Consider the following 13,706-nt stretch of genomic DNA (forward strand, 5'->3'; position numbering starts at 1 on the left):
GTGCTGCTGCTGGACTCAGTGCTGCTGCTGGACTCAGTGCTGCTGGTGCTTGACTCAGTACTGCTGCTGGACTCAGTGCTGCTGCTGGACTCAGTGCTGCTGCTGCTGGACTCAGTGTTGCTGCTGGGCTCAGTGCTGCTGCTGGACTCAGTGCTGCTGCTGGACTCAGTACTGCTGGTGCTTGACTCAGTACTGCTGCTGGACTCAGTGCTGCTGCTGGACTCAGTGCTGCTGCTGCTGGACTCAGTGTTGCTGCTGGGCTCAGTGCTGCTGCTGGACTCAGTGCTGCTGCTGCTGGACTCAGTGCTGCTGCTGGACTCAGTGCTGCTGCTGGACTCAGTGCTGCTGGTGCTTGACTCAGTACTGCTGCTGGACTCAGTGCTGCTGCTGGACTCAGTACTGCTGCTGGACTCAGTACTGCTGCTGGACTCAGTGCTGCTGCTGGACTCAGTGCTGCTGCTGCTGGACTCAGTGCTGCTGCTGGACTCAGTGCTGCTGCTGGACTCAGTGCTGCTGCTGGACTCAGTGCTGCTGCTGCTGGACTCAGTACTGGTGCTGTGCTCAGTGCTGCTGGTGCTGGACTCAGTGCTGCTGGTGCTGGACTCAGTGTTGCTGCTGGGCTCAGTGCTGCTGGTGCTGGACTCAGTGCTGCTGCTGGACTCAGTACTGCTGCTGGACTCAGTGCTGCTGCTGGACTCAGTGCTGCTGGTGCTGGACTCAGTGCTGCTGCTGGGCTCAGTGCTGCTGGTGCTGGACTCAGTGTTGCTGCTGGGCTCAGTGCTGCTGGTGCTTGACTCAGTACTGCTGCTGGACTCAGTGCTGCTGCTGGACTCAGTACTGCTGCTGGACTCAGTACTGCTGCTGGACTCAGTGCTGCTGCTGCTGGACTCAGTGCTGCTGCTGGACTCAGTACTGCTGCTGGACTCAGTGCTGCTGCTGGACTCAGTGCTGCTGCTGGACTCAGTGCTGCTGCTGCTGGACTCAGTGCTGCTGCTGGACTCAGTACTGCTGCTGGACTCAGTGCTGCTGCTGGACTCAGTGCTGCTGCTGCTGGACTCAGTGCTGCTGCTGGACTCAGTACTGCTGCTGGACTCAGTGCTGCTGCTGGACTCAGTACTGCTGCTGCTGGACTCAGTGCTGCTGCTGGACTCAGTGCTGCTGCTGCTGGACTCAGTGCTGCTGCTGGACTCAGTGCTGCTGCTGGACTCAGTACTGCTGCTGGACTCAGTGCTGCTGGTGCTGGACTCAGTGCTGCTGCTGGACTCAGTACTGCTGCTGGACTCAGTACTGGTGGTGCTGGACTCAGTGCTGCTGGTGCTGGACTCAGTGCTGCTGCTGGACTCAGTACTGCTGCTGGGCTCAGTGCTGCTGCTGGACTCAGTACTGGTGGTGCTGGACTCAGTGCTGCTGCTGGACTCAGTACTGCTGCTGGACTCAGTGCTGCTGCTGGACTCAGTACTGGTGGTGCTGGACTCAGTGCTGCTGGTGCTGGACTCAGTGCTGCTGCTGGACTCAGTACTGCTGCTGGGCTCAGTGCTGCTGGTGCTGGACTCAGTGCTGCTGCTGGACTCAGTACTGCTGCTGGGCTCAGTGCTGCTGGTGCTGGACTCAGTGCTGCTGGTGCTGGACTCAGTGCTGCTGCTGGACTCAGTGCTGCTGCTGGTCTCAGTGCTGCTGGTGCTGGACTCAGTGCTGCTGCTGGACTCAGTGCTGCTGCTGGACTCAGTACTGCTGCTGGACTCAGTGCTGCTGCTGGACTCAGTACTGCTGCTGCTGGACTCAGTGCTGCTGCTGGTCTCAGTGCTGCTGCTGGACTCAGTGCTGCTGCTGGACTCAGTACTGCTGCTGCTGGACTCAGTGCTGCTGCTGGACTCAGTACTGCTGCTGGACTCAGTACTGCTGGTGCTGGACTCAGTACTGCTGCTGGACTCAGTGCTGCTGCTGGACTCAGTACTGGTGGTGCTGGACTCAGTGCTGCTGGTGCTGGACTCAGTGCTGCTGGTGCTGGACTCAGTGTTGCTGCTGGGCTCAGTGCTGCTGGTGCTGGACTCAGTGCTGCTGCTGGACTCAGTACTGCTGCTGGACTCAGTGCTGCTGCTGGACTCAGTGCTGCTGGTGCTGGACTCAGTGCTGCTGCTGGGCTCAGTGCTGCTGGTGCTGGACTCAGTGCTGCTGGTGCTGGACTCAGTGCTGCTGCTGGACTCAGTACTGCTGCTGGACTCAGTGCTGCTGGTGCTGGACTCAGTGTTGCTGCTGGGCTCAGTGCTGCTGGTGCTTGACTCAGTACTGCTGCTGGACTCAGTGCTGCTGCTGGACTCAGTACTGCTGCTGGACTCAGTACTGCTGCTGGACTCAGTGCTGCTGCTGGACTCAGTGCTGCTGCTGCTGGACTCAGTGCTGCTGCTGGACTCAGTACTGCTGCTGGACTCAGTGCTGCTGCTGGACTCAGTGCTGCTGCTGGACTCAGTGCTGCTGCTGCTGGACTCAGTGCTGCTGCTGGACTCAGTACTGCTGCTGGACTCAGTGCTGCTGCTGGACTCAGTGCTGCTGCTGCTGGACTCAGTGCTGCTGCTGGACTCAGTACTGCTGCTGGACTCAGTGCTGCTGCTGGACTTAGTGCTGCTGCTGGACTCAGTGCTGCTGCTGCTGGACTCAGTGCTGCTGCTGGACTCAGTACTGCTGCTGGACTCAGTGCTGCTGCTGGACTCAGTGCTGCTGCTGCTGGACTCAGTGCTGCTGCTGGACTCAGTACTGCTGCTGGACTCAGTGCTGCTGCTGGACTCAGTACTGCTGGTGCTGGACTCAGTACTGCTGCTGCTGGACTCAGTGCTGCTGCTGGACTCAGTGCTGCTGCTGCTGGACTCAGTGCTGCTGCTGGACTCAGTGCTGCTGCTGGACTCAGTACTGCTGCTGGACTCAGTGCTGCTGCTGGACTCAGTACTGCTGCTGGACTAAGTGCTGCTGCTGCTGGACTCAGTGCTGCTGCTGGACTCAGTGCTGCTGCTGCTGGACTCAGTGCTGCTGCTGGTCTCAGTACTGCTGCTGGACTCAGTGCTGCTGCTGGACTCAGTGCTGCTGCTGGACTCAGTGCTGCTGCTGCTGGACTCAGTGCTGCTGCTGGACTCAGTACTGCTGCTGGACTCAGTGCTGCTGCTGGACTCAGTGCTGCTGCTGGACTCAGTACTGCTGCTGGACTCAGTGCTGCTGCTGGACTCAGTACTGCTGCTGGACTCAGTGCTGCTGCTGGACTCAGTGCTGCTGCTGGACTCAGTGCTGCTGGTGCTGGACTCAGTGCTGCTGCTGGACTCAGTACTGCTGCTGGACTCAGTGCTGCTGGTGCTGGACTCAGTGCTGCTGCTGGACTCAGTACTGCTGCTGGACTCAGTGCTGCTGGTGCTGGACTCAGTGCTGCTGCTGGACTCAGTACTGCTGCTGGACTCAGTACTGCTGCTGCTGGACTCAGTGCTGCTGCTGGACTCAGTACTGCTGCTGGACTCAGTGCTGCTGCTGGACTCAGTACTGCTGCTGGACTCAGTACTGCTGCTGGACTCAGTGCTGCTGGTGCTGGACTCAGTGCTGCTGCTGGACTCAGTACTGCTGCTGGACTCAGTACTGCTGCTGCTGGACTCAGTGCTGCTGCTGGACTCAGTACTGCTGGTGCTGGACTCAGTGCTGCTGCTGGACTCAGTGCTGCTGCTGGACTCAGTACTGCTGCTGGACTCAGTGCTGCTGCTGGACTCAGTACTGCTGCTGGACTCAGTACTGCTGGTGGACTCAGTGCTGCTGCTGGACTCAGTACTGCTGCTGGACTCAGTACTGCTGCTGGACTCAGTGCTGCTGGTGCTGGACTCAGTGCTGCTGCTGGACTCAGTACTGCTGCTGGACTCAGTACTGCTGCTGCTGGACTCAGTGCTGCTGCTGGACTCAGTACTGCTGGTGCTGGACTCAGTGCTGCTGCTGGACTCAGTGCTGCTGCTGCTGGACTCAGTGCTGCTGCTGGACTCAGTACTGCTGGTGCTGGACTCAGTGCTGCTGCTGGACTCAGTGCTGCTGCTGGACTCAGTACTGCTGCTGGACTCAGTGCTGCTGCTGGACTCAGTGCTGCTGCTGGACTCAGTACTGCTGCTGGACTCAGTGCTGCTGCTGGACTCAGTACTGCTGCTGGACTCAGTGCTGCTGCTGGACTCAGTACTGCTGCTGGACTCAGTACTGCTGGTGCTGGACTCAGTGCTGCTGCTGGACTCAGTGCTGCTGGTGCTGGACTCAGTGCTGCTGCTGGACTCAGTACTGCTGCTGGACTCAGTACTGCTGGTGCTGGACTCAGTGCTGCTGCTGGACTCAGTGCTGCTGCTGGACTCAGTACTGCTGCTGGACTCAGTGCTGCTGCTGGACTCAGTACTGCTGCTGGACTCAGTACTGCTGGTGCTGGACTCAGTGCTGCTGCTGGACTCAGTGCTGCTGCTGGACTCAGTACTGCTGCTGGACTCAGTGCTGCTGGTGCTGGACTCAGTGCTGCTGCTGGACTCAGTGCTGCTGCTGGACTCAGTACTGCTGCTGGACTCAGTGCTGCTGCTGGACTCAGTGCTGCTGGTGCTGGACTCAGTGCTGCTGCTGGACTCAGTGCTGCTGCTGGACTCAGTACTGCTGCTGGACTCAGTGCTGCTGCTGGACTCAGTACTGCTGCTGGACTCAGTGCTGCTGGTGCTGGACTCAGTGCTGCTGCTGGACTCAGTGCTGCTGCTGGACTCAGTACTGCTGCTGGACTCAGTGCTGCTGCTGGACTCAGTACTGCTGCTGGACTCAGTACTGCTGGTGCTGGACTCAGTACTGCTGCTGGACTCAGTACTGCTGCTGCTGGACTCAGTGCTGCTGCTGGACTCAGTACTGCTGCTGGACTCAGTACTGCTGGTGCTGGACTCAGTGCTGCTGCTGGACTCAGTACTGCTGCTGCTGGACTCAGTGCTGCTGCTGGACTCAGTACTGCTGCTGGACTCAGTACTGCTGCTGCTGGACTCAGTACTGCTGCTGGGCTCAGTGCTGCTGGTGCTGGACTCAGTGCTGCTGGTGCTGGACTCAGTACTGCTGCTGGACTCAGTGCTGCTGCTGGACTCAGTGCTGCTGCTGGACTCAGTACTGCTGCTGGACTCAGTACTGCTGCTGCTGGACTCAGTACTGCTGCTGGACTCAGTGCTGCTGCTGGACTCAGTACTGGTGGTGCTGGACTCAGTGCTGCTGGTGCTGGACTCAGTGCTGCTGCTGGACTCAGTGTTGCTGCTGGGCTCAGTGCTGCTGGTGCTGGACTCAGTGCTGCTGGTGCTGGACTCAGTGCTGCTGCTGGACTCAGTACTGCTGCTGGACTCAGTGCTGCTGCTGGACTCAGTGCTGCTGGTGCTGGACTCAGTGCTGCTGCTGGGCTCAGTGCTGCTGGTGCTGGACTCAGTGCTGCTGGTGCTGGACTCAGTGCTGCTGCTGGACTCAGTACTGCTGCTGGACTCAGTGCTGCTGGTGCTGGACTCAGTGTTGCTGCTGGACTCAGTGTTGCTGCTGGGCTCAGTGCTGCTGGTGCTGGACTCAGTGCTGCTGCTGGACTCAGTACTGCTGCTGGACTCAGTGCTGCTGCTGGACTCAGTGCTGCTGCTGGACTCAGTACTGCTGGTGCTGGACTCAGTGCTGGTGCTGGACTCAGTGCTGCTGGTGCTGGACTCAGTACTGCTGCTGGACTCAGTACTGCTGGTGCTGGACTCAGTACTGCTGGTGGGCTCAGTGCTGCTGGTGCTGGACTCAGTACTGCTGGTGGGCTCAGTGCTGCTGGTGCTGGACTCAGTATTGCTGCTGGACTCAGTACTGCTGGTGGGCTCAGTGCTGCTGCTGGACTCAGTACTGCTGCTGGACTCAGTACTGCTGCTGGACTCAGTGCTGCTGCTGGACTCAGTACTGGTGGTGCTGGACTCAGTGCTGCTGGTGGACTCAGTACTGCTGCTGGACTCAGTGCTGCTGGTGCTGGACTCAGTGTTGCAGCTGGGCTCAGTGCTGCTGCTGGACTCAGTACTGCTGCTGGACTCAGTGCTGCTGCTGCTGGACTCAGTGCTGCTGCTGGACTCAGTACTGCTGCTGGACTCAGTGCTGCTGCTGGACTCAGTACTGCTGGTGCTGGACTCAGTACTGCTGCTGGACTCAGTGCTGCTGGTGCTGGACTCAGTGCTGCTGCTGGGCTCAGTGCTGCTGCTGCTGGACTCAGTGGTGCTGCTGGACTCAGTACTGCTGCTGGACTCAGTGCTGCTGCTGGACTCAGTGCTGCTGGTGCTGGACTCAGTACTGCTGCTGGACTCAGTACTGCTGCTGCACTCAGTGCTGCTGGTGCTGGACTCAGTGCTGCTGCTGGACTCAGTGCTGCTGGTGCTGGACTCAGTACTGCTGCTGGACTCAGTGCTGCTGCTGGACTCAGTGCTGCTGGTGCTGGACTCAGTACTGCTGCTGGACTCAGTACTGCTGCTGGACTCAGTACTGCTGGTGCTGGACTCAGTGCTGCTGCTGGACTCAGTACTGCTGCTGCTGGACTCAGTACTGCTGCTGGACTCAGTACTGCTGCTGCTGGACTCAGTACTGCTGCTGGACTCAGTACTGCTGCTGCTGGACTCAGTACTGCTGCTGGACTCAGTGCTGCTGGTGCTGGACTCAGTGCTGCTGCTGGACTCAGTACTGCTGCTGGACTCAGTACTGCTGCTGCTGGACTCAGTGCTGCTGCTGGACTCAGTACTGCTGGTGCTGGACTCAGTGCTGCTGCTGGACTCAGTGCTGCTGCTGGACTCAGTACTGCTGCTGGACTCAGTGCTGCTGCTGGACTCAGTGCTGCTGCTGGACTCAGTGCTGCTGCTGGACTCAGTACTGCTGATGCTGGACTCAGTGCTGCTGCTGGACTCAGTGCTGCTGCTGGACTCAGTACTGCTGCTGGACTCAGTACTGCTGGTGCTGGACTCAGTGCTGCTGCTGGACTCAGTGCTGCTGCTGGGCTCAGTACTGCTGGTGGGCTCAGTGCTGCTGGTGCTGGACTCAGTGTTGCTGCTGGGCTCAGTGCTGCTGCTGGACTCAGTACTGCTGCTGGACTCAGTGCTGCTGCTGCTGGACTCAGTGCTGCTGCTGGACTCAGTACTGCTGCTGGACTCAGTGCTGCTGCTGGACTCAGTACTGCTGGTGCTGGACTCAGTACTGCTGCTGGACTCAGTGCTGCTGGTGCTGGACTCAGTATTGCTGCTGGACTCAGTACTGCTGGTGGGCTCAGTGCTGCTGCTGGACTCAGTACTGCTGCTGGACTCAGTACTGCTGCTGGACTCAGTACTGCTGGTGCTGGACTCAGTACTGCTGCTGGACTCAGTGCTGCTGGTGCTGGACTCAGTATTGCTGCTGGACTCAGTACTGCTGGTGCTGGACTCAGTGCTGCTGCTGGACTCAGTACTGCTGCTGGACTCAGTACTGCTGCTGGACTCAGTACTGCTGGTGCTGGACTCAGTACTGCTGCTGGACTCAGTGCTGCTGGTGCTGGACTCAGTATTGCTGCTGGACTCAGTACTGCTGGTGGGCTCAGTGCTGCTGCTGGTGGGCTCAGGGGAGTTTATGTGGGTCAGGGTTAGTCACGCCGTGATTGTTCAGCTGTGCGGAGGTCACAAATATATTTCTGACGCTTCCTGTGAACCCTTTGAATGTCTTTCTGGAGAAAGTGTCTGAGAATGTTGACCTCCCTGCGTATTTCAGTCTTATCTCTCCCTATGAGCCAGCATCTCAATCTGCCTTTGAGTGCGGCCGCCACAACCACAAACACAAACATCATGGTCACATGATAATGACCCAAAGACTGGCCCAACACTACTGATCCATCTAGAATACACCAGACCGTGCTGCTGAGAGTCAACGCTCCTCGGGTATCTTTATTGACGGATTGATTGATTATTTGTGTTTACAGGTGGCGTGTAACAGGCGGTCAGCAGGTCAGCGTCCCTCGGCCTGTGTGCTGGAGGTCAGTGTGAAGGGTGTGAAGATCAGTGTCCATGACCAGTGTCACTCTGCACACAGGGTACGTGCACTACCTACCTACCTTCTTCAGCTTAATACCTTTTTATATCCAGTCACCTGCTGCAGGTAGTTATGATGTTGGCAATAAGTTACTTTGCTGTAGTTAGCTGTAGCACTCTATTGTGGCAATCAGCAGTAACTACAACTGCTACAAAAAAGGTAATATTGATTTCTACTCTGACAATTTGGATAAATATCTCAGATAGAACGCTTGGAACTGAAAACATTGAAAGGTTGACATCTCAGTGTGTGTGTCCGGCTCTCAGGGGGACCAGTGCTTCCACTTCTTCCAGTTGAAAAACATCTCATTCTGTGGCTGTCATCCAAAACACAGCAAGTGAGTCGGACCACTCGATCGTATCGATTCCTACACTTGCATGAGCAGATTTGCCTCAACAAATATGTGGAAGTCAACCTGTGAACAGTAATGCTGATCATTCCACTGCAGGTATTTTGGCATCATCACCAAACACCCTGACCAACAGCGCTTTGCCTGTCACGTGATGATGTCAGAGACAACATCACACCCTCTGGCCGAGTCTGTAGGGTAAGACCTGTTGTGTACTCTATTCGCTTTTATCCTGTTGGATACATAGTTTCTGACTTTGACTGTTGGATATACATATCTGCTCAGGGCCAGCATTGGAAAGTACTCCGAAAGGTACATAAAGTACTGGTCCTTCATTTGAGTACCTCTAGTTTATGCTACTTTATACTTCTACTTCATTACACAGGGAAATGTTGTACTGGCTCCATCATACTTGACTCCGCTAGGTTATATTTATTGAAAAGCAACAGTTACTAGTTACTTCGCTTATTAAGATATTATAACAATGAGCAGATAATATAATGGTTTAACAACGTACAACTCTGCATAATAAGTACTACTTTGCTACTAAAAAGTAAAATGCAGGTATATAAAGGGATATTGTTACATTGGGCTTTTGCTTCTTTTACTTAAAGTTATTGTGAGGAACTTTTTACTGGTGTAACCGGTTGTATATGGACCCAAATGCAACACAAGATTCCAGGGATCTTTGGCCTTTTATTACAAACTTCCAGAAACAGCAGGCAGACTCTAAACAGGGTCAGGATCAGAAGGCTGGTGGGTTTACCGGGAGTCAGGCAAGGCGGGTAGAACAGGGGCAGGCAGGGTCAGTAACAGGAGATCAGTCCTGAGAGTGTGCTGCAGAGTCTGGCATCGGAAACCGAAGAACAATCTGGCAAATGTGTGTCTGGGAGGCAGGAGTCTATAGAGCGGCTTGAAGGTGAAGGGAGTTGGACTGATGAGGAGGGTGAGGAGGGAGAGGAGGGTGGAGCTGAACTGTGACAACCGGTTATGCAACAGTTGGTTCCTACTGGTAGCAAACAACAATGCCACCACGCTGCTGGAGACTCTTTGGAACGACTTGTTTTTCTGAACAAAATTACGTTAAAAACAGAGGTTAGGTTGAGGCAACAAAACCAAAACCATGACTCCACAACCATAACTCCACAACCATAACTCCACAACCATAACTCCACAACCATAACTCCACAACCATAACTCCACAACGCGGCGTCGAACACCGGACTCCAAGATGACAGTCCTGTGTTCGCGACTATTTCACCTGCCATGATACTGGGCTGACTGACGGTCCGACACCAGGCTGCTGGAGAACCAGGCCCGAGCACGCTGCTGGAGAACCAGGCCCGAGCACGCTGCTGGAGAACCAGGCCCGAGCACGCTGCTGGAGAACCAGGCCCGAGCACGCTGTGTTGAAGCGTAAATGAGGATGGAGACAGGACGAATCGGAGTTTGCAATCCAGCGGGAATTGTTTAATGCACATTCGAACATGCGACATGGCATATGGAAACAGATTCCACATCTAACTGTCCGAGGAACACTTTTATAGACCAAATACACGCCTTCTTTCAGCTGTGGTTCATCAGTCAAACCTGTCTGTTCAATCCAGACAGGACACATCTGGACTTCTAATCTGGGTGGGTTCTATTTCGTTCTCGCAGAAAACAACTCTATGTAAGGGGTTGTTTTGGTCCTTTTGAGAGATTAATCACACTTTGTCTGTCAGAGGGAAGCATTTCCTGATAACTAACAGAGACAGAACCATTTCGCGATATCTCCTTCGAATTCACAATAACACGTTACGTAACTTGTTTTTAGTTCAAGTCCAGTTCAGTTCAGTTATAATGCTGATTTTCTTCAACAGCTGCTGGAGAACCAGGCCCGAGCAGGCTGCTGGAGAACCAGGCCCGAGCACGCTGCTGGAGAACCAGGCCCGAGCAGGCTGCTGGAGAACCAGGCCCGAGCAGGCTGCTGGAGAACCAGGCCCGAGCAGGCTGCTGGAGAACCAGGCCCGAGCACGCTGCTGGAGAACCAGGCCCGAGCAGGCTGCTGCAGTTAGATAAGAGGTTTTCTGAAGGGAATCTGGTGCTCGGGAACACCACCACTTCCTCCCACAGGGACCGACCAAATCGTGACTCAATGAAAGTTCCTTGTTGTAACTTTAAGTGAAGGATCTAAATACTTTTAATGACAAAAATAGTTACATTCATTATCGATACAATCATATCTATAATGACATTATACATTCTAATCATATTGTTAGATCCGGGGGTTTTCCTTGGCCCGATACGTGGCTACTTATTGACTCAGCTCTCGATTAAAAGATTGGCAAGCTGGTGTTTTTTCGAGGAACTCGCCTGGCTCTGCTTACTACCGTTACTCCTGACGTCTCCCCTGCTTCCTCTGGTAACCACGCACTCGGCTGAGGGTCCACCCTACCCCGGGCGCACCTACCTGTCACGTCAGTTATGGTAGCTTCCCCTTTTGGATCCGTGCTCTTGGTAAATTGCCAGGTTTGGTTTTAACGGCTTGTATTACTTATAAAGCCGTAAGGGTTTGCTAAGTGGATTGGTCATTAGGATAACCATTCAGAACTCAGTTGTTAGACATACATAGATTTAACTTTTTACTATCATGAGGAACATTTACTACGTAAGCAAATTAATGCAATTGAGAATTTTACTTGAAATGCAGGTTAGATATTTATTGCAAAATATATTTAGCAAGGGCAAAGCTTCAGCTCACATAAAATAATAATACTACACATGATTTCTTACTTTCAATTCTTTGGTTATACTCATGGTTAGAGGTTGGAGCTGGCTTTGGGTGCGGTGAAAAGTTATTTTTTGGAGTTGTCAGGGGTGAAGGTCTGGCCAGACCCTCCTCACTCCTGCCTGCTCGGCAAACGACGTCTGTTCAGCGATCTTTGATCTTGTTAAAGTTGAGCAGGGAGGATAGGTGGTTCTTCGTCTTTCAATCTCTGCTCATAGAAGGGCCGTCTTCTGCTTTCGTCTTTTCTCGTCTTTCTTCCTTCTCACTTGGATTTGTCATTCTTGATTGGATCGTCCTTCTCACTTTGGATTCTTCCTTCTCAGTGGGATTGTCCTTCTCGGTTGGTTTTCGGTCTTGCTTCTGTCGTCTTTCTTCTTTCTTCTTTTCTCATCTTTCTTCCTTCTCACTTGGATTGATTCTTCCTTCTCACTTGGATTGATTCTTCCTTCTCACTTGGATTGATTCTTCCTTCTCACTTGGATTCTTCCTTTTTGGTTGGATCGTCCTTCTCGGTTGGTTTTCGGTCTTGCTTCTGTCGTCTTTGTTCTTCCTTCTTTTCTTCTTTCTTTTCTTCATTCTTGAGCAGAGACGAAGTCCACCGCTGCGTCTGTAGAGCGAAGTCCAGGGTCCTCTCAGGTGGAGCACTCGAATGGCTCTTACGACGTTATCCTCGCGTCTGTCAGTGTGTCACTTATTTTATAACACCTTTGGGTTATCTTGACCCCCCTCCTTTCTTACTCGGCACCTGATCCATTCCTCATCATAATATGTGTGCGCTTGACCTGTGGACGTGTGGAAATCACCTTGCCTTCCGTTAGGCCTGATTTTGCAATCCCAACGTCTCTGCATTTCTACACACCCACATTTCTAACTCAGGCTGGTTATCTTAATCACAGTTACAATTGTTATAATCAGTTACAATTGTTATAATCAGTTACAGTTGTTAATCGCTTTATTCAGCACACGCTTGCTTTTAAAATACTTATTCGATTTCCTCTCCTTCTCTCTCTGCAGCAGTTATTTCCACATCCAGGCCTGCTCTCAGCTCACTTCCTCTATTCTCACACACACTCATTTCTAACTCAGATTGGTTATCATCATCACGGTTACAGTTGTTATCATCTGTTACAGTTGTTAATCGCTTTATTTAGCACACGCTTGCTTATAAAATAATCATTGATTTCATCCTTCCTCATTATTATGCTTTTTTTCCTTATTCTTTCTTTTCTTCTCTTCGGCCGATATTTCCACATCCCTTCAGGATTTCACATTCCCCTCACTCTGCTTACTTCCTGAATTTAAACACTCACACAAACTGCACTCTTTCTCAGATACACATATTATTATTATTATCAGGTTGACATTTGTTAAAATCACTTTACATTTGTTATGTAATACATGCTTGCTTTAAAATAATTATTCTATTTCATCTTTTCTCTCTTAATTTTACGCTTTGTGTCCCTTTAACCTAATTTACAGGCCTACCATGTATTCCTCATTTAAGGCTGATCCTGGGAACTCAACTCTTTTTGACAATATCTATAATGATATTATACATTATAATGATATCTATAATGTCAGTCAGGCCAGTAGTTCTATCTTCCTCTGTACCCAGAGAGTGTTGGATGATACAACACAACAGATGTGTGCTCATCTCTTCTGTCTTTCCTTGTGTTCTCTCCTTTGGTGTCCCACAGGAGGGCGTTCCAGCAGTATTTCAAGGAGAACGTTGGCTACTCCTGTCCCACTGAAGACATCTTCATTGAGTAACACCTCTCCCCATCCACATCATGTATTGAATACTCACTATGTGCATGTAAGCTTGGTCTTACACAGCAGACTGGACCACTCGTATGTCTTTGTCAGAGTACTGCATTCCTTCATACAACAATTTGAAGGAACATACAAAAACGAATGGAGCTGCTTGCTTCTCTGCACCAATGAGGACAAACTAATGTTTTCAGAACTATATAAGACTTATTCTGTATCTTATAACCCCGACTAGACAATCTACTGCTGGAGACCTTTGGAGATGTTAAGGTGCCTCATTTCTCTTTTTGCTGCTTGATGTTTCTTTTTTACCAAATGTGGTTTCGACTACAAACACCTGCAGCATTTCTCTGCTTGAGCAATCGAATGTCCTCTCTTTGGAATAACAAGGCCCAAATGACGCTGTGCAATTTACTACATGTGCAAAAGAAGTGGCTGGTGAGGAAGTGGATCACTGTGCACTCCTGTCCATGTCTGTCCGTGTTACTTTCAGCTCAGACTTCTTTTGCATTGTCTGCTCAAATCTAGGACCAAGTTGTGGTCAAGTCAGCTTGGAAACACTTATTTGTCATCAGACATAGAATTAGTTTCCTGTTTTATTTTGAATGGGATGTATTTAAAAGGAAATACTTGTTATCTAAGCAAGGGGAGTTGATGTCCATGCAGCTCCTCCTTGTTTCTCAGACTAGCTCCAGGCTCAAAGCTGCACCAGTCACATGTTGGATCAAATGACGATATGCAATGTAAAAG

General features: G+C 52.4%; 1 protein-coding gene across 1 annotated transcript in view; it reads left to right on the forward strand.

The window, feature by feature from the left end:
• LOC306776033 (C-Jun-amino-terminal kinase-interacting protein 1-like) overlaps positions 1 to 12,956 on the forward strand; it is a gene marked incomplete at both ends in the record, with an annotated part of 30,455 nt that extends 17,499 nt beyond the window's left edge. The window contains 4 exons of the mRNA XM_079266621.1: positions 7,958 to 8,068; positions 8,334 to 8,404; positions 8,516 to 8,614; positions 12,884 to 12,956. Coding sequence (XP_079122747.1) covers positions 7,958 to 8,068; positions 8,334 to 8,404; positions 8,516 to 8,614; positions 12,884 to 12,956 — 354 coding nt within the window. The remainder of the gene's footprint in view (positions 1 to 7,957; positions 8,069 to 8,333; positions 8,405 to 8,515; positions 8,615 to 12,883) is intronic.
• Positions 12,957 to 13,706: the final 750 nt, after the last annotated feature.

The sequence above is a fragment of the Melanostigma gelatinosum genome (assembly GCF_949748355.1).
Source record: "Melanostigma gelatinosum genome assembly, chromosome: 1".
Lineage (NCBI taxonomy): Eukaryota > Metazoa > Chordata > Actinopteri > Perciformes > Zoarcidae > Melanostigma > Melanostigma gelatinosum.